We start from the raw sequence: 19,887 nt of genomic DNA, 5'->3' as shown, positions 1-19,887 counted from the left end.
CTTTTCTCTGACTTTCAACAACATCTTCCTCAGTTTCCTTTGTGCCCTTGGTGCACCCTCCTCAAGGCCTCTTGGATTTCTGACATTCTCCTTTAGGATCCCCTCCTACCCTTCCAGCTTCACAGAGTCTCAAAGTCAATGCTGCATGTTTTACTCTTGTAATGTTCTTTTGTTATGTTTTGTTATGGTGCTTATCCACTTCCAGGTAACAACACATGTTCCAATTACTGCTGTCATGTAATAAATGCTTACTCTTACTATTACTATGTAATAAGCTTTCCCTTTTACCCCTAGAAGTTACTGGAAGAAAAATGAAGAAGAAGAAGAAGAAGAAGAAGAAGAAGAAGAAGAAGAAGGAGGAGGAGGAGGAGGAGGAGGAGGAAGAGGAGGAGGAGGAGGAGGAGAAGGAGAAGGAGAAGGAGAAGGAGAAGGAGAAGGAGAAGAAGAAAAAACCCAGGTCACCTATGGTGGGAGAGTGCTAAAGACAGAGAAGAAAGAGGACAAATTAGTGAGGATAAGGTGGGCAAACTGGAGGCAGTTGAGTCGTCCAGACCCATGAGGTTATCCTCCTAGCTACTGCTAACTTTTCTTAGACTTTCAGTGTCAGGACCCTGGCATGATACCCTCAATATAAGAGCCAGTGAACTTTGGCTCTGTTGCTGGAGCCTGTGATCAAGTACTACTAGTATGTAAACCTAGTGAAGTAAAGCAAAAGCCATTTTATTATATTACTATTATCAAGATTTGGAAAGGGCAAGTAAGTGGAGATGGCTTATTTCTGCTTATGATTGCTAAGCTGGGAAGACATAAATGTTGAAAGTTAATCCATGGCTGAGGACTGGAATCTTCTGAAGGCCCATTCAATTACTTGTCTGGCAGTTGGTGCTGGCTGCAGCTTGGACCTTATCTGGAGTCATTGGTCACAACTTCCACATATGGTTTTCCCATGAGGCTGCTTGAGCTTCTGCAGAGCATGGTGGCTGGGATCTAAAAGCAAGCATTGCAAGAGAGAATCACAAAGAACTGCACTGCTTTTGCAAACTTCCTCAGAAGTCACCTGGTGTGGTTTCTGCTATAGTCGCAAGTTGGCTCAGATTCAAGGGTAGGGAACATAGACTTGCCTCGAGATGGGAGAAGTATCAAATTCTCAACATTCAAAGGGGCAAGTGAGGTGGACAGTATTATGTTGCAGCCATTTCAGAAGAAAAAAAGATCTGCTGCACTGTCATATACCAATAACAGTAAGATGACCTATACAAACATAGAACATGGTTACTGGTGATATATCACATGCTTTCACCATAAAAAGTAAATAACATAGATATCAGAGGATTAGAGACTAAGTCTGTGGAAATAAAGACAACTCTGTAAACCTCTCATGAGATTCTTAGGCTCAGAACTTGGGATCCCTAAAGTCAACTTCTATTTCTTCTTGAATAATTCTTCTGGTATTCTCTTCTTCCCCTAGCATTGTATCCTTTATAAATAATTTGGTTTATGGTAAATTTACTCAGTTTGGGCTTATCTGAAAATATCCTCATTACATTCTCATTCCTGAATTCTTGTTTAGCTGGGTAAACAATTCTAGGTTGACATTTCTTCAGTATTTTGGACATTTTTCAGTAATTCAAAAATACTATTTTCATCTTCTATTTTCAATTGTTAAACTGCAGCATCTCTTTCTAGTCTACTCATTTCTTTGTAGGTATTTTGTCCCTGGTTGCTTTTAAGATATTTTTGTCTTTGATCTTCTGAAATTTCAGCATAATGTGTCTAGGTTTGGATTTCTTTTATTTATCCCCCTTGAGACTCATGAGTTTCCTGAATCTGAGAGTTTCTGTTTTTCATCAATCTGGATAATTCATATTTATTATCTCTTAAGATACTGCCTCTTCCTTGTTTGTTTTTTTATGTTCTTGGAATTCTAATGTTATGTATATTAGACATTCTAGCCCTACTAGTCTATCTTCTACATCTATTACATTCTCATCCATACTTTCCATATCTTTGTCTCTCTGATCCTCATCCTGGGTAATTTCTTTATATCTACTTTCCAATTTGCTTAATTTTTTCTCAGATTATGTCTAGGTAATGTTCAGCCCATCTACTGTGGATTCTTTTTTTATTTTTTATTTTTTTAAAGATTTTATTTATTTATTTGTCAGAGAGAGAGAGCACAGGCAGAGTGGCAGGCAGAGTCAGAGGGAGAGGCAGGCTCCCTGCGGGGCAAGGAGCCCGATGTGGGACTCGATCCCAGGACGCTGGGATCACGACCTGAGCCGAAGGCAGCTGCTTAACCAACTGAGCCACCCAGGTGTCCCTGGATTCTTTTTTTAATAAACAATTTTGTATTTCTAGATCTTTTATTTATTTAACTTTCAATTCTGTCAGATTTTTTGGGGAGAGTATTTTCTTAATCTTTGCTTGGTTTTCTATTCCCTCACTTATTTTTTTTTTTACAAACATTTAAGAACTATTTACTTTATATTCTTTATCTGATGACTTCAAAACCAGAAGCCTATGAGATCAATGTTCACTTTCTCCTGTTTCTGTTCTTACTAAGGGTGTGTGTGTGTGTATTTCTGTTTGTTACCTTATGGGCTTAAAAACCCACACCTTAGCCTCCTGCTCTATGTAAGTGCTCTCAGTAGAGATGAGCCTTCAGCACTGGCACCCTACTCTGGATTCTCCATTTTTTTTTTTTTTTTTTTTTTTTTTTGGTCTCTGTGTTTTGGTCTCTTTTAGCTGAGTACAACAATATTTGCTATATTTTATCCAGCATTTTTAAGTGTTCTGTAGTTATTGATATAAATAAAATAAAAACGATTTCACCCCTATCTTAATCCAATCTTATTTCTGTTAGTAGCTTCATTTATATTCTGGTACATAATCTTTTAACCATTTTCCACATATACTGTCTATGTATGTATATGTAAAATGCATAAAAATAAATAGACATGCATACATAAATGGGATGTAAGATATTTTGGGTTTTTAAATCATGTCTTTGATAGCTTTTCAGCTTAGTACTTAAAAAATGGTTGCATCTTCATATAGTTTGCATTTTTATAACTGAATTAACTGGTCCATATTGATAGAAATTCACACACCCATTTTTATTCTTTTCTCCTACTTGAACTGTGCTTCAATAAATCTCCTTGAGCAGTGCCAAGCTTGTAGAAATTATTTGATAAATACTTTTTGTATGAATAGATGTATATATCTTGGTGCACAAATGGGAATATTGTAGGTAGACTCTTTAAAGTAGATATTCTGGGTCAAAGGGTAAGCACATTTAAAATTGCAGTAGATGACTATCAAACTGTCACCCCCAAATTTGTGAAAGTCTTTATTGCACCAGCAATGAACAAGAATGATTGTTTTCTCAATCCTCACCAACACGATATAGTACCAGTCCTAAAATCTTATATAATCAGAAGAGGATTGCTATTTTTATCTGCAATTAAAATAATCGCGCCCCCCCTCCCCCCGACTTGGAACGTTTTTTCATAAATTGTACCTCTAGTAAGGGCCCAGGTCACGTTAAGCTTCTCATCTGGGGACCATACTTAGAGCTACTATTTTCAATCTCTGCTTTCTAAAGCAGGTTTAAAGGTGGTTATTTGTTAAAGGACTCATGTTCATAGTTACCCGGAAACATTAAATGGATTACATTGTTACTGGTCTTGCTCTTAGAAGCGAGACGGTAAAAGAAAGGCCCCCCACACTTTGATTCTCCCCAGGGCAGGGAGGGTCCCCACCTCCCACATAGAATCCTGGCATAACTCCAGTTTTCCCTACTGTAACAGGGAGGCTGCAAGGACTGAAAAAATTTAAGCTCTGAATTGACATTTCAATAAATCATGGCTACTTTAACTTCATTTCCTATCACATCGCTGGTCTGCCCACCATTTGGGTCGAAACCCGGGACTGGCTCATTTAAGAGTCTGGGTTAAACGAGACTGGCAGCGGCGCCTGCGCAGCCCCGAATGAGGCTCCAGGTGAAGTCTGCGTGGAACTTCAACCGCCAGGTGCAACGTTCGGAAGCAGTGGGCAGAGTCTGAGCCCCGCGTGGGCGTTTGCTTCCGGCCACGTGCTACGCGCATACCCAATGGGAAAGCTTGATGTCAGTCCCGCTTCCTCACCCTGGCAACGGGCGGGTGACTACTTCCGGTGCTGTGAGGGCTCGGGGCTGACGCTGGTGAGTGTCTCTCTTTCTCACGCTGTCCGCGCCGCTGCCGCGGCTGCGGCGCTGCTTCTGTCCAGGCCCGCGCGCTCGCTGGGACATCCTCTTCGGGGCCGGGAGGGGGCGGCGCACAGAATGCCCACTGCCTGGGGCGGTGTTGAAGGAGCGGATCCGGGACGTCCCTCGACCCCTCGGTCGCGCGTGGCGCCCGTGCCGCCCGTGCCGGTCTCCTCCTCAGCCTTGGCTCTAGCCTGGCAGTCTTCTTCCTTCTCCGGGGAAGGGACTGTCTGTGTGCGGGCAGTCCTCGCTGTCCTTCACTGACTTTGCACTCGCGGGCTGCGGGGTTCTCCGAGGCAGAGGCTCGCAGAGACCCGAGCGTGTGCGCCCTAGTCCTGCGTGGCGGGTTGGGGCGAGAGCAGCCCCGCGGTGTTCTAGCGGCCTGGTTAGAGTCTCTCAGGACATTAGCATTTACTGGTCCGGAGGCGGAGGAGGCAAGGACCGAGAAGATGGAGAAGGAGCAGCTGGAGAGGAGGGTGGAAAACGGGAGCTGGAGGTGCCCTGGAAATAGAGGGCATCGTGTTTCCGGAAGGAGGGAGTAACTTGACTCGCCCCTGTAGGGGAGGGGAAATGAAAGGTATTTTCGGGACCATGTGACTGAGATCGTTGAACACTAAGCTAAGGAATTTTCATACACTTGGGAGTTTAATAATTTCCTTTTTGGTTTGTTTAAATACCCCCCCCCCCCATTTGTAAAAGCAGTACGTGCTTATTAATGAACATGTGGAAAATGCAGGAATAATTAAAAAGAGATCACCTACAGTTTCACCAACCCAGCATTTTGATCCCTTTCTATTTTTTATTGCATTTTTAACCTGTTTATGATCATAGCGTGTCTTAGATATGATTATAACTAGAAACTATAATTGTTGTACATTGCATCCATTGCCTAGATCGATCTTTTCTTATTAACATAAAATTCACATACCATAAACCCACCCTTTTAAATTGTAAATTTTAGTTTTTACTATATTCATAAAGTTGTGCACCTATTACCACTATCTAATCCCAGAACATTTTCATCATCTCCAAAAGGAACTCTACCCATTACAGTAACTTCCCGTTGGCTTCCCCAGTCCCTGGCAACCACTAATTAAACTCTCCCCTCTCCTTCCTCCTCCAGTCCCTAGCAGCCACTGATCTACTTCTGTGTCTGTAGATTTTCCTATTCGGAACATTTCTGGTAAATGGAATTATAGAACATGTGGCCTTTTGTATCTGCCTTTTTTTACTTAGCATAATGTTTTTAAGGTTCATCCATGTTGTGTTTTGTAGCAATATTCCATTCCTTTTTATGGCTGAATAATATTCCATCACACACACACACACACACACACACACACACATCACATTTTGTTTATCCATCACTAGTTAATGGACAGTTGAGTTGCTTCCTCTTTTTGACTATTGTGAATAATTCTGTAAAGATCCATGTACAGGTTTTTGTGTGGATATATGTTTATATTTCTCTTAGATATAGATCTAGGAGTGGAATTGCTGGGTCATATGGTAACTCTGTTTAGCTTTTTGAGGAACTGCCCAATGTTTTTGAAAGTGGTCTGCACCAGCAGGATATGGGAGTTCTGATTTCTCCATATCCTTGTTAAAACTTAATATTTGTTTTTGAGGTATACCTATGATGTTGGTACCTCACTGTGGCTTTGATTTCCATTTCCCTGAAGGATGGTAATGTTGAACATCTTTTCCTATGCTTATCAGCCCTTTGTGTATCTTTGGAGAAATGTCTGTCCAATTCCTATGCTCATTTTCATATTGAATTTTATTTTATTTTATTTATTTATTTTTTAAAGATTTTATTTATTTATTTGACAGAGAGAAATCACAAGTAGGCAGAGAGGCAGGCAGAGAGAGAGGAGGAAGCAGGCTCCCTGATGAGCAGAGAACCCGATGCGGGACTCGATCCCAGGACCCTGAGATCATGACCTGAGCCGAAGGCAGCGGCTTAACCACTGAGCCACCCAGGCGCCCTCATATTGAATTTTAAAAAATTTTGAAGTTGTATGAATTCTTTTTTTTAATAGAAGAGTTTTTTTTTTTTAAAGATTTTATTTATTTATTTGACAGAGAGTGAGAGAGGGACACAAGCAGAGGGAGTGGGGAGGGAGAAGCAGGCTTCCTGCTGAGCAGAGTGTCCAGTGCAGTCCTGGGATCATGACCTGAGCCAAAGGCAGGTGCTTGATGACTGAGCCATCCAGGTGCCCCAAACATTTAAACTTTTGGTGAATTCTAATTTATCTATATTTTCTTTGGTTGGTTGTGCTTTTGGTATCATGTCTAAAACCATTGCCAAATTCAAGATTTTGAAGATTTACTACTGTGTCTTCTCCTAAGAATTTTACAGTTTTAGTTCTTGCATTTAATTCTTGGTCTGTGTGGATCAAGGAATAGGTAGGTAGCATAGGTAGGAATCCAGGTTCATTCCTTGTATGTGCCTATCTGGTTTTTCCAGCACCATTTTTTGAAAAGACTATCCTTTCCCTATTTAAATTTTTTTAAAGGGGGCAAAGGGAAAGGGAGAGAGAGGATCTTAAACAGGCTCCATACCCAGCACAGATCCCAACGTGCATTTCCATCTTATGACTCTGAGATCTTAACCTGAGCCAAAATCAAGAGTCGGATGCTTAACTGATGGAGCCACCCTGGCGCCCCATCCTTTCCTTATTTAATGGTCTTGGCACCCTTGTTGAAAACCAGTTGACCATAAATAATATAGGTTATCATTTTTTTAACCATTTCTCTATGTTGGACATTTGGGTCACTTCCAGATTTTTGTTTTTTTAAATTATCCTGTGTTAAACATAGCATAACGGGCATAAAGCCTTTTCTGTTTTTGAAGTTATTTTGGTAGAAAGTGTTCTCAGAAGTGAAATTACTGGGTCAAAGATGAAATGAGTGTGTTTTGGAGCTCATTGAATGAGGCATTAAACCTTCAATGTCAAGATCTTAAGAGCAGCAGAATGCTTCTTTATTAATCAGTTGCTATAGCTTAAGGGCTGGATTTCTATAAAAGCCTTTTGCTGTAAGATGGTTGGATTCCCTGACTTATTCTTCTACTGCTTCTGAAAGACTAAGTAAATCTAGAGGGAAAAATTCAACACTGGGGCAAACAGGACATGTCATAGTTTTTTAAATGGTATAAAGAACAAAAAAGTGTCATCACATGCAGTAGGAAAATAAAAGTCTTTGAGAGAACTGGGGTCAAGATTTAGACCTTAAAATCAGTGCCTTGAAAGTCCCTGGAGCAAAACTGATGTTTTATTCTGAGTTTCTCTTCTGACCTTGATAATCAGGTTAATTTGGGTTCATCTTAGTTTCAGAGATGGCTAATTTAAATATTTTTAGCAGATAGTACCTGGTTAAAAAAAAAAAAAAAACCAAAACAAAACAGGGGCACCTGGGTGGCTCAGTAGGTTAAAGCCTCTGCCTTCAGCTCAGGTCATGATCCCAGGGTCCTGAGATCGAGCCCCGCATCGGGCTCTCTGCTCCGCAGGGAATCGGCTTTCTCCGCTCTCTCTCTCTGCCTGCCTCTCTGCCTACTTGTGATCTCTCGCTCTCTGTCAAATAAATAAAATCTAAAAAACAAAACAAAACAAAAACCCCAAACAAAACAAAAACATCAAATGCAAAAGGCTATTAGGAGAAAATCAAGTTTCCTTTTCATTTTGCCCTTCAGTCTCCCAGTTCTCCTTGGAGGTATCCATGGTAGTATTGTTACTTATGTTTTAATAGACTAGTTTATACATAGAGTATCTCTGGAAAGGTAGTATATACAAAGTTATACATTTTAAGGCTTTTGATACTTCCTGATAAATTCCTTTTCAAAATGGTTACTTACCTCAGTTTATGGTGGCAGTACAGTGCTAGTTAGGAAGATTCCATTTTTATTTCTACTAATCTGAATATTCTTTCCTTAATATCGGATATCCTGTATATTTCCTCTTGTGTATATTGTCTGCTTATGTCTTTTGGCATGCCATTCATTTTGATTGGAGTTGTCCTTTATGAGATTTATTTTGGCAGCCTTTTGTAGTTGGTTGTTTTACGATAGTCTGGATTTGGGGAGAGAAGTTAAAGTGCTTTTGTAACATTTATGCTAAGAGGTATGTGAACTGAACAAAGGTGGAGGCAGGAGGGGAAAGGAGGTTAAATGCTTGAGGGAGAAATTTAGAAGATTTGGAAAGTGGGTGCAGTCCAGGATGACGTCAAGGTAAGTTAGAAAAGGATTAGTGCTATTAAAAATAAGGCGTGATGTGGAAATAACTAGATTTCTGTGGAAAAATGAGACTGTTTTGGGTAGGTTAAGAGTGAAGAGGATCCAGGTTGAACTAAGCTATCCAGGAGACTTGTGGCTAGAGCTCAAGAAGCAGAAGATAAAGAGTTAGAAATATCTGATTTACTGAGAGGATTCTTTTGAAAGGTTGGCAGTGGATGAAATTGCTGAAGGAGACATTTGAGAATAGACCTGTGAACAGGGAGTCATGTAAGAGGACAAGCTTGGGAAGGGTCAGGGGAATCATGAACAGCTAGGATGGTAGATTGGCATGCTTGCCAAGAAAAGCAGGGGATGTAAAGAAAAAAGTTGCAGGCATCAGAGTAAGAAAAGGTCATTAGGTTTGGTAACTTGGAAAAGATACATTTATGGGAAAAGATATAGTTTATGGGAATCAGGAAACTTGTTTTTCCCAAACAACTTTATTTAATTATTTATTTATTGGTCTTTTAATTTATTTTTAAATTATTTTTATTAACATATAATATATTATTTGCTCCAGAGGTACAGGTCTGTGAATCATCAAGCTTATACATTTCACAGTACTCACCAATAATAGCACATACCTTCCCCAATGTCCATCACCCAGCCACCCTATCACTACCCCCCACCCCCCCAGCAACCCTCAATTTGTTTTGTGAGATTAAGAGTCTCTTATGGTTTGTCTCCCTCTGGATCCCATCTTGTTTCATTTTTTTCTTCCCTATCCGTCCCCGCCCCGACCTGTCCCGCCTCTCAATCCAAACAGCTTTATTAAGATAGAATTCATTTATTATATAATTTATGCACTTTTAAAGCGTACAACTCAGTGGTATTTAGTATATTCAGAATTGTGCAACCATCACCACAATCAATTTTAGAATATTTTTATTGCCACCAAAAGAAAGCCTGCCCACATTAGCAGCCACTCTCCAATTCCCCTTTAGCTTCCCAGGCCAAGGCAACAATTAATCTACATCTGTCTCTTTAGATTTGCGTACTCCGAACATTTCACATAATTGGAAACATGTAGTATGTCTGACTTCTTTCACTGTTTTCAGGGTTCATTCATGCCATAGTATGTATCAGTACTTAGTTATTTTTTTATGGCTGGTTAATGTTCCATTGTATGAATGTACCACATTTTGTTTAACCATTATCAGTTCATGGACATTTGAGTTCTTAACACTTTTTGACTATTAGGAATAATTCTGCCATAAATATCCATGTATAATTTTTTTGTGGACGTATTTTCTGTTCTCTTTGGTATATACCTGTGAGTGAAATTACTGGGTCATATGCTAACTTTTTGTTAACTTTTTGTTGCGACTATTGCAGAGGATGGACAAGTTGTCAGTGTTTTAGAAACAATAAAATGAATTTTAATATCGTCACTAGTGGGAAATTGCAAAATGTCCATTTTCAAGCATATTCAGAAATAAAGGCATTATAAAAAATGAGCTGTACAGTTGTTTTCTGTTGTGTAAAAACTGTAACATGCTTATACATTTCCTTTCACTGGAAATTTTGTGTGTTGAATGTTACTTCAAAGCTTAGCTGAAATGTTAGGCATTTTTCTTGCAGATCAGTATGTTGATGTAAATATGCTTCATCAATTTCAAATAATGATTTGTAATAATGAAATGAATACAAATGTGATAAAAAATAATCCCAGGAATATTTGATGTTGATCTACAATAATGATTTATTTTTTACTCCTTAGTCTGAACTCTAGAGATCAAATACTATAATTTTTAAAAAAAATTTGAATTACCTGTAATTTGCATGGCCTCAGAAGTTCAAGATCCAGAAAAACAAAAGCAAAAACAGAAAAACAAAACAAAGCAAAAACAGAAAAACAAAACAAAACAAAAACTTTTGGGGCCAGTATTGTTGGTTGGCCATGTTTTTGTCCATTCCCATCCTAGGTGGGATGCATGTTGAGAACCCTCAGCATATGGTATTTGCCCTCTTAGTGAAGTTTTCAGATGAGGTCTCATAGGCTTACTCTATTTTGGAACTTGGGATTTAGCTAGTTACTTCATGTTTCCATAAATAAATAAATGAATAAAAAAGTGTTTTTTTGGGGAAAGTTGTATGTTCAGATTTTTCAATATTGAAAGGTATAAACTCTGAACAATAAAATTTCCATTCCACCTTTGTCCATCCATCATTCAAATCTTCTTTGGGTGACCACTATTATACTATATTTTGGGGCATATTTTTCCAGATTTGTGCTTTGCATGTATACTTAGCTGTATTATTTTTTTCTCCCCTCCCTCAAAATTTGGCATTGCATATATTTCTGTAGTGTGCCTTTTTTACTTACCAAAACTATCTGTAAGATTAGTCAATCTGTATTGTATATCAAGAATATTGTCATTTTTTTTTCCAGTGGCTGCTTTTATTTTAACTACTTACATCAAGACATATTGTTGGTTCATATCTTTCAGAATGCATTTGTAATTTTGATTGATTTTGCCAGAATGCTCTTGTTGAGTTTTGTCATCTTATGATGCCACTAGCAGTTGTGTGAGAATTCTTGTTTCTCAGTAACCTCAAAACCTGATACCATTTTGATGTTGGTCATCCCAAGTTAAAAATGGATGTAGTTTTATTTTGTATCTCTCTTTTGAGTGAGATTTAGCATCTTTTGATCTGTTTACACTGTTCTACAATTTTTCTGTTAACTGGGATTTGCCCATTTGCCCTTTGTTGCCTTGTTTTAGTCATTTGTTGGAATTCTTTATTTACTAGGCCAGTCAGACCATTAATGGGTTTAGAGTTAAATGAAAGCTAATGTTAGAGTAGAAGTTGCTTCCTTTCTAATTGAAATGCCATATTGCAGTGCTTCTCAGACCATCTCTGGTGTAAAAGACCAGCTTTAAAAAATTTTTCAGTCCATTGTTGACTATTTTTTACAAAATGTAAAAGAACAAAAACTAAAACCAAAAAAAAGCCAAGCCCCAAACAAAACTGAAATATAGAACCATGAATGAAAGATAAAAAAATAATGGAATATTATGCAGCCATCAAAATTTGAACTCTTACCATTTGCAATGATGATGATGGAATTAGAGGGTATTATGCTAAGCAAAATAAGTGAGTCAAAGAAAATTATTATATGATCTCCCTGATATGTGGAATTTAAGAAGCAAGGCAGAGGATCATAAGGGAAAAGAGGAAAAAATGAAACGAGAAATCGAGAGAGGGAGACAAACCATAAGAGACTCTTAATCTTAGGAAACAAACTGAGTGTTGCTGGAGCGGTGTGGGGGTGTGGGATGGGGTAAAGGGATGATGGACACTGGGAAGGGTTTGTATTGTAATGAGCACTGGGTATTGTGTAAGACTGATGAGTCACAGACCTGTACCCCTGAAACAAATAATATATGTTAATTAATTGAATTTAAATAGAAAAGAATAAAAATAAAAGCTCAATTTTATTATATTTAATGGATAATATTGCTTCAAAAATATAAACAAGAAGGTAAAAATATAAAAAGTGTACACATTGTTGAAAATGTGCATATAAACCAATTATTATATGAATAAAATAAGTCTCTTACAAACTGGTAGCAAACCCTGATCTGCAGACCACACTTTGAGTAACACAATTTTTTGGGATTAGGCAACTAAGTCACTTTTTATGCTACTATTTATGTTTTATATTGGCAAAGAAAGACTTACACCCCTCCCTACTTCTCAGTTTAGAATAGGGTATAGAGTTTATCTAACAGTGTGAAATTAGGTGTCTTTTTTTTTTTAAATATTTTATTTATTTATTTGATAGAGATCACAAGTAGGCAGAGAGGCAGGCAGAGAGAGAGGGAAGAAGCAGGCTCCCTGCCGAGCAGAGAGCCTGATGCGGGGCTCGATCCCAGGACCCTGAGATCATGACCTGAACTGAAGACAGGCTTTAACCCACTGAGCCACCCAGGTGCCCCGAAACTAGGTGTCTTATTGTGGTAATCATTTCACAGTATGTGTGTGTGTCAAATTGTTTTGTACACCTTAAAATTATACAGTTTTATATGTTATATCATAGTAAAGCTGGGGAAGAAAAAGTTAGCTGTAATATAGACTTTATATCGAGCCTTGGTGGTGTTAATCAGCATCACTAGTGACTCTAGAATGTCCCAGAGATTATTAACATTTGGATCGAAGGAAGTAGAAAGTGATATTTAAGTTATTTTGAGGTTTTCTTCAGTTTAAATAAAATGAAAGATAAAATTCCTCTGGACTGCATATGAAGTCTTTTTACAACAGTTCTTTTGTTTATATGATTTTAAGTAAGTATTGTTTGTGGGCAGATTTAAATCCTAACCTTTTTCATATTCTTTGTATTACCCAGTTAAGTAACTTTAAAATTAGGTTTTTGGAATGTTATCTTTATACAAATTTGTATAATTTATGTGTATGTTAGTGAAAGAAATGTATACCATCTTTGCCTGTTTTTCTTTAGGGTAATTCCTCTCCTGCAATTACTTTTGGATGGAAGTATGTACTTTTCCCAATAGAAGATGGTAATCTCAGAGAATGACCATGGAGAAGGGGATGAGTTCTGGAGAAGGGGTGCCTTCCAGATCATCTCAGATTTCGACTGTTAAAATAACAGTCAAAGAGTTGGAAACAAAGCAGTCCCATAAGGAGAAGCGAGGGGGCTTTGTGTTGGTACATGCAGGTAAGCTCTAAGTGGGCGAGTTGGAAGATGAAAATAAAGTTGATTTTTTCGCCCCTTATCTTGAAGTATACTGAACTGAATTTCATATATGTAGGAGGCAAACTGCCAGAGAGGAGTTGGAACCAAAGGGATTGACTGCAATATAGGTCTCTCCTGCTTCCTGCTTGAAAGATCTTATAATTATAGCTCTTCCTATGTTTTCTTCACTTCTCTACCCCATTATTTACTTTTACCCCATATAATAGATATAATTAGGTAGTATTAAAATCAGGCAAAGTAATTTCTTAAACTCTGGTTTGTGTTTTAAAAATGATGCTGCTGAAAAATTTTATTGACTGCATATTTGACTATGGCTATTTACTTAAAAAAGATTTTATTTATTCATTTAAGAGAGAGAGAGCACTTGTGTGGGGGAAGAGCAGAAGAGGAGGTGAGGGGGGGAGACAGTATCTCAAGCAGACTCCATGCTGAGCAGGAGCCCAGTGCAGGGCTCTATCCCATGATCCCCAAGTCATGACCACATCTGAAATCAAGAGTTGGATACTTAATTGACAGAGCCACCCAGGCACCCCAACTATAGCCATTTTAGAGTATAATAGTAACGTAGTCATAGAGCTAATTTGCCTTTTTCATGTTATAAGTGAGGAAGAGAGATTAAGTAGCTTCAGCCACACGGCTAGGTTGTGCTAGGGCCAGGTTGAGACCTGTAAGTGGGCCTTAAAGTCCCAGTGTAGCACTTTTGACAATACAGAGGACCTGGAGGACAGATGCAGTGAACTTCAACCCCTGGGTCCCCAATCATTTGAAGACTTGGGTTTCAGGGGCACCTTGGTGGCTCAGTGGTTAAGCCTCTGCCTTTGGCTCAGGTCATGATCTCAGGCTCCTGGGATCGAGCCCCGCATCAGGCTCTCTGCTCAACAGGGAGCCTGCTTCTCCTTCTCTCTCTGCCTGCCTCTCTGCCTACTTGTGATCTCTCTCTCTGTCAAATAAATAAACAATAATCTTTAAAAAAAAGGGGGGGGTGGTTTGGGTTTCAGAGTAGTGCATCTCTGCTCAGGTCTGCCCAGCAGACTTTTTTTTTTCCCTTAAGTCTTTTTTTTTTTTTTGCTTGCATTTACTTACAATTCATGACTTCTGTGAAGAGAGAGGGAATGGCTAGATCTCCTTTTAACTTTTCTCAGATAGTCAGGCAGGGTGGAATCAAGATTAACTTTGATATGGGGTAAGGAGTAGAATTGTGTCTTCTTGTCAAACTGGTGTCATGCCTGGTCATTAAGCTTTGGCTGTATATGGACTAGATGACTTTGGAAGTCTTACTGTACCTATTCCAGGAGAATCAGAAAACCCAGGTTCAATTTGCTTTTCTTTCAAAAGATTTTACAAAGAAATGAAGTACATTTTAGAAATAACCCAGTTAGAAGTAGACTTGGAAGCAGAACCCTGCCTTCTACTACAGCATGTTGGTGCATCTTTAATGGTACCCAGTGAGTTATTTCATTCAGAATGAGTATGTGACAAATGTACAAGAAAGGTTTGACATTTGTAACATGCAGCAACATAGAACTTTTGATTAGTTGGAAAGCATTGCTTTCTATGACTATCATGGTGGTATCCCTCTTCTTTCAGACACTCACTAAGTGGGAATGGCTCCTAGATGAAGTTGGTGCTGGGGGCCAGCAGTAATAGGCGGAAATCTGGGTTATGGCAGGAAAATACCTGGATTAAGATCACCCTCTCCTAAGTTAACAGAAGGGCAGATAGACTGATTATGCAGAAATATGTCTTACACATTTAAGGTACAAAATTTCAGTTCCTCATCCACTGTAGAGATTTTAATGTTTTTTTTCTTAAACTAGGGGAGACTTGCCCAAATGTCAGTCATTTGATTTTAAGATTTCTTGACTTTTCCTAGATCTATATACTACTTATACTGTTTACCTCATATTTAAAAGCTGAAAACTTAACTTAAAACTTGAAAGATGAAACTTGTCTTTACTTAAATGAAATGTCAGTGTCACTTGCATGAGGAGAAAATAACTTTAAAATAGTGCAAGCAAAACAGTGTGATTAAATTTTAGCTGAATCCTGTCATATGTCAGTGGCTTAGATCCTGAGGCTATCTTCCCTTTGTTAGATAGAGAAACTACAAAGTGCTAACCAGATATGAAAGATGTACTGTAGCCGTGCTGAGACTTTTCCCTTATTCAAAACGAAGCATTTGTATGTTAAATCCTATTAAAACTGTCAACCATCCTCTAAAGTTACCTACTTAGTAGTAGTGTTCCATGATTTGGGATATATTGCTGAAAGATTGGGGCCCCCAGATCTAAGATGACAGACATGTTAGAAGACCATGAAGAGAGGCCTGTTAAATATTGGTGCAGGCTCTCTGAGGTTTCAGAGTTCTCCTGAGAAATAGGATTAGAATAAGGGGTTCCTGTTGGTTTGGCATTTTTTCTGTCCTCCTGGGTCCCTGACTGATATATTCACGAGCCATTTCTTTCTTTGGTCTGAGGAAAGGTGGGGTAAGTTTATGTCTGAGTCTGTAGACCCACTTGAGGAACCTTGAGGCTTAGAAACACAGTTCTTAACCTTCCTTCTGTTGGACCCCTGTGGGACCTTGGTGTTTAGGTGAGGGGGGACATTCAGAGCTCTGTTAAAGAACTTTGTTTAGAAGCCTAACCATCAAGAAAATTTAAGGGCCCTTTAAGGGCTCTTGGTTTCTTTCTTATTTAGATTATTCTCAAATCTCTAAGTAAGCAAGTATTAAAACTCTTAGGGAAACAAATTTCAGAGCGAGTCTCTTGAGGCAGTTGTTGGGTGTTTAAGAGATGGGGACTACTGGGATTTCTAATAGGCTGATTGAAATATGCTCTCACCGAGGTTTCAGAGACAGGGTGGGCTATATTCCCACAGTGAGAGGACATAAAAAGTGTGCATGGGAATGGTGGTATTTGGTAGTTGTGGAGAGGTGGGATGTAATACTCCTCAACCTCAAATGTTATTTAGACACTACCTAGTTTTTTGAAGTTACTCTTAAGAATTCAGAATTCTGAACAGTACTTTGCCAAATGGCAGGCACTTTCTAAAGGTCAATAGAAAGGAACTTGAAGGAACTCTGTCCCTGACACCTCCTAGGTTATCAACCCCAGACCAAAAAATCTCCTGGCTTTGGAGAAAGGTTTTTGAAAGATGGTCTTGGTGGAGGCTGTTTGGGAATACGAGCTATTTCTAGTATCTCTGGCAGGAAAATAACCTTTGAAAAAGGAGGTAAGACATGGCATAAAAAAGGCTTATGTGCAGAAGGAATCTATTAGAGTTTGAAAACTCCGTACATGTAGGACAATAGCTTTATTTCACCAGGAGAGCATCAGTTTGTATGAACTGTTTATATAAGTAAAATCTCTAATATTTTGATGATAACTAACAACTGGTTGTTTTTTTCCCTACTGCAGGTGCAGGTTATCATTCTGAATCCAAAGCCAAGGAATATAAACATGTATGCAAACGAGCTTGTCAGAAGGTATGAACAGAGTGTGTCTGATGGAAACATTTTAGTTTTGGCCAGCAAGCAGCCTTTTTTTTTTTTTTTTTTTTTTTTAAAAAAAGATTTTATTTATTTATTTGGCAGAGAGAGAGAGATCACAAGTAGGCAGAGAGGCAGGCAGAGAGAGGGAGAAGTAGACTCCCTGTTGAGCAGAGAATCCAATGTGGGGTTCCATCTCAGGACCCTGAGATCATGACCTGAACCGAAGGCAGAGGCATAACCCACTGAGCCACCCAGGCGCCCCTACCAACAAACAGCTTTACCTTGAAATTCAAAATGTTAAGGTTTGACTTCTAAGATGGTCTTTAGTTTTGACCATGAGCTTATTTTGCTCATATTTGTGGGGTGTCTTTTTTATTTTGTTTTGTGTTTTTTATTCTCCAAATGATACTTAGACCTCTCCCTTCATTTCCCTGCTTAAAGTCTGTATTTCTGGAATTGTGGGCATGTAATTATATATCTTTTAATCTTTGCAAAGGCATTGAGCTCCATTGAAGGAGTAGGGAAAACAGTTCAAAGACAGCTGATGTGTCTTTCTGTGAAGAGAAGAAAATAAATAATAAAGAATTAAAATGGATGCTTTTCTTAGGGAGATTATCCTGTGCTTTTTCCTTCTGTTTTTCATTATGTAGTTTGTATCGTAGCAAATTCATTGTCATTCCTGAGTTTAGCTTTGCTCTTGGTCTCAGTTGTGCTTTTTTTCTCTTTGGCTTTGAGGTTTTGCTAAATTGTTGACTTAAATCTGGAGGCAGGAATGGATTCAGAAGAAATATTGTTTGTTTTTATTTTGATCTTGACTATATACTCTTATTGGCAAAGCTTCCATTACTTTTTATGCAAATATAACTTTAGTGGCTAGTATATCAAGTAAATACGGGTCTCTTCCAGCTCATCATTTATAATTAAATACTATTTGAAAGAAAGATTATGCTTTATTAGAGATCCAAGCTTTTTCTTACGAGTGAAATCACATAAATAAATAAGAATATTTTGTTATGGGGATTTTATTGTTTTTTTGAAATTTACAATAAAGCTAAAAGTTCTCTAAACTATTTCATATTTTTTAATCTTAATTTTCAAAGTTTAAGATGTTTACATCATCTGAAAAAAGTAAGTTTTATATAACTATAGTCTTAGAATCCTAATACATTTGGAATGAATACTCAGCCTCCTCAATTTACACAGTGAATGAACTTCTTAAAAGTTTAATGAGAAATATAACTCTTAGCTTTTGAGCATTTTCTCTGTTGACTAAATTGGAGCTTTAGTCATTCATTTAGAGATCAGTTTTCCTTCTTTCTCTTTCCTTTATACTCTAGAAGTAAGGTGATTTTGTGGGCCTTTACTCTCTATAGTTTATATTACAAAAGAACATGATTTTTTTAATCTCAATATATTATACAGTAATCTTCCCTTATCCAAGGAGGATATGTTTCAAGATCCCCAGTGAATGCCTGAAACTGCATATGTACTGAACCCTATATGTACTTTTCCTATATATACATACCTTTGATAAAGTCTACTTTATAAATTAGGCACAGTAAGAGATTAAAAACAGTAATAATAAAATAGAACAGTTACACTGTGTGTGTATAAAGGTTGTGTGAATGTGGTCTCTTTCTCTGTGAAAATATCTAACTATACAGTACTCACCTCTTCTTCTAGGGATGATGTGAGATGATAAAATGCCTCCATGATGGGATGAAGTGAGTGAATGACTTAGGCATTGGGGCATAGTGCTAGGCTACTCTTAACCTGATATTATGTCAGAAAGAGGATCATTTCCTTCTGGACCGCAGTTGACTGGGTGTAAATGAAATGGGATAAGTGGGAACCACTTGTAGGACCAAAAACATTTTGTCACATGTATGTGTCCATCTAAAGATTCTGAAGTATTTCTGTGACTGAGAGTCATTGTTTTTTATAGTTAGGGGTGTGGAGTGTAGTAGCAGTAGGAGATGTTATTAGCTTAGTCTGATATTCAATTATGTATATAAAATATGAATTATGAGAATATTTATTTTTTCTTTTTCCAAATAGTTATTTAAATTCCAGTTAACATACAGTGCAGTATTAGTTTCAGGTGTAGAATTTAGTGATTCATCACTTACATACAGCCGCTGGTGCTTACCACAACAAGCATCCTCCTTTGAATTATCAGGATATTTAAACCAAACTAAATTGACATAATGTCTGTGGCTGTTTTTGAATTGCCATGTGATAAATGAGGCCCATTCATTTACTAAATCGCCTGCACTTTGCGTTTAGTGGCTAAATTTTTATTCATTGTCTTAATTTGAGTGATAAGTGAACTGTATCATGAAGTATCTTGAAAAAAGCCCGTGCTTGTTGTAAATCTAAATAGGTTATGTCTTGAAGTATGGAATGGAACTAGTGACCAATTTTTATTAACTCTAAATGTCTGCTACATTTCTTTAAGGTTTTGGATAGTTTCTGGTGTTTGGGGAGTTGTGGTTTTACAATGAATAATCTCCCCCCTTGGTTTCATAGGCAATTGAAAAGCTACAGGCTGGTGCTCTTGCGACAGATGCAGTGACTGCGGCTCTGGTGGAACTTGAGGTATTTCTCTTCTGTGTTTTATTTAAAATATTTGTCAGTTTATGTTCATTATGCTTCAGTGACATGAAAATGTTGAGTTAGTTAACCATCAATTATATGACTAGTGTTTCCCAACTGTATTAATAAAGTTATGAAGAAACCTGTGACAGAGGGTTAGGTTTTGTTTTCACTGGGGACATCTCCCCATCCTTCTTTTTTGTGAGCTTCATGAATACCAAAGTGATTGGTGTTTAGATACTTAAATTTTCTTGTTATGTTCAGTAGGAAGATTCCTGAAGTTAATTCCCCTTCCCCAAAAGTATTACACGTTTTCTTGTCCAGGAAACAAAAAAATTACAGCTGTTTATAAGTGTCTAAAATAGAAGGGGAAGTTTCCTCATAAACCTAACAGATTTGTATCCTGAAGCCATGCTGTATGAAATGTGTCTTGTCCAGTGTGATTAACTTGGTTTCTGGTTAACTGAAGACATGGAGAAATTTGGTGGGGAGGCTTTCAAGGTCACTGTACTTGTATACTGTATAGGGAGGGACTGGAACTTTGAGGATAAATTTGTCCTGGAGAT

At 38.0% G+C, this 19,887-nt stretch overlaps 2 protein-coding genes across 12 annotated transcripts in view; one reads left to right on the top strand and one right to left on the bottom strand.

Moving 5' to 3' along the window:
- Positions 1-403: 403 nt before the first annotated feature.
- LOC101687510 lies at positions 404-5,291 on the bottom strand. Its single transcript, XM_045078478.1, has 3 exons — positions 5,240-5,291; positions 4,146-4,840; positions 404-987 (listed from the first exon to the last, which is right to left on the bottom strand). Exons 1-3 carry the CDS (start codon positions 5,289-5,291, stop codon positions 904-906), a joined length of 831 nt encoding a protein of 276 aa, XP_044934413.1. The 3' UTR covers positions 404-903.
- Positions 4,097-19,887, top strand: part of TASP1 (taspase 1) — a 281,144-nt gene continuing 265,353 nt past the window's right edge. For 10 of the 11 annotated variants that reach the window (XR_199566.3, XR_006606287.1, XR_006606286.1 and 7 more), the window contains exons 1-4: positions 4,097-4,201; positions 12,979-13,197; positions 16,653-16,720; positions 19,256-19,324. Coding sequence is in view for 4 of the 11 variants with exons in the window: in XM_004754208.3 (XP_004754265.1) it covers positions 13,053-13,197; positions 16,653-16,720; positions 19,256-19,324 (282 nt within the window). In the remaining 7 variants the exon portion in view is untranslated. Of the gene's footprint in view, positions 4,202-12,978; positions 13,198-16,652; positions 16,721-19,255; positions 19,325-19,887 lie in introns of those variants that run through there. The other variant, XM_045078421.1, reaches the window with a different exon arrangement.

Source organism: Mustela putorius, unplaced genomic scaffold (assembly GCF_011764305.1).
Source record: "Mustela putorius furo isolate JIRA1106 unplaced genomic scaffold, ASM1176430v1.1 tig00000253_pilon_pilon_pilon, whole genome shotgun sequence".
In the NCBI taxonomy this organism is placed as follows: Eukaryota; Metazoa; Chordata; class Mammalia; order Carnivora; family Mustelidae; genus Mustela; species Mustela putorius.
Note: the sequence above shows the minus strand (reverse complement) of the source record. Positions and strands in the feature narration are given on the sequence as shown.

Excerpts from the sequence above, each read along its gene's own strand:
- LOC101687510 (XM_045078478.1), bottom strand. The coding sequence starts at position 5,291 with ATGGGTAGAGTTCCTTTTGGAGATGATGAAAATGTTCTGGGATTAGAT. Across the intron at positions 4,841-5,239 it reads TGTTCTGGGATTAGATAGTG|TCACATGGTCCCGAAAATAC; the intron begins GTAATAGGTGCA and ends CAACGATCTCAG. Across the intron at positions 988-4,145 it reads GTCACCCGCCCGTTGCCAGG|ATCCCAGCCACCATGCTCTG; the intron begins GTGAGGAAGCGG and ends GCTTGCTTTTAG.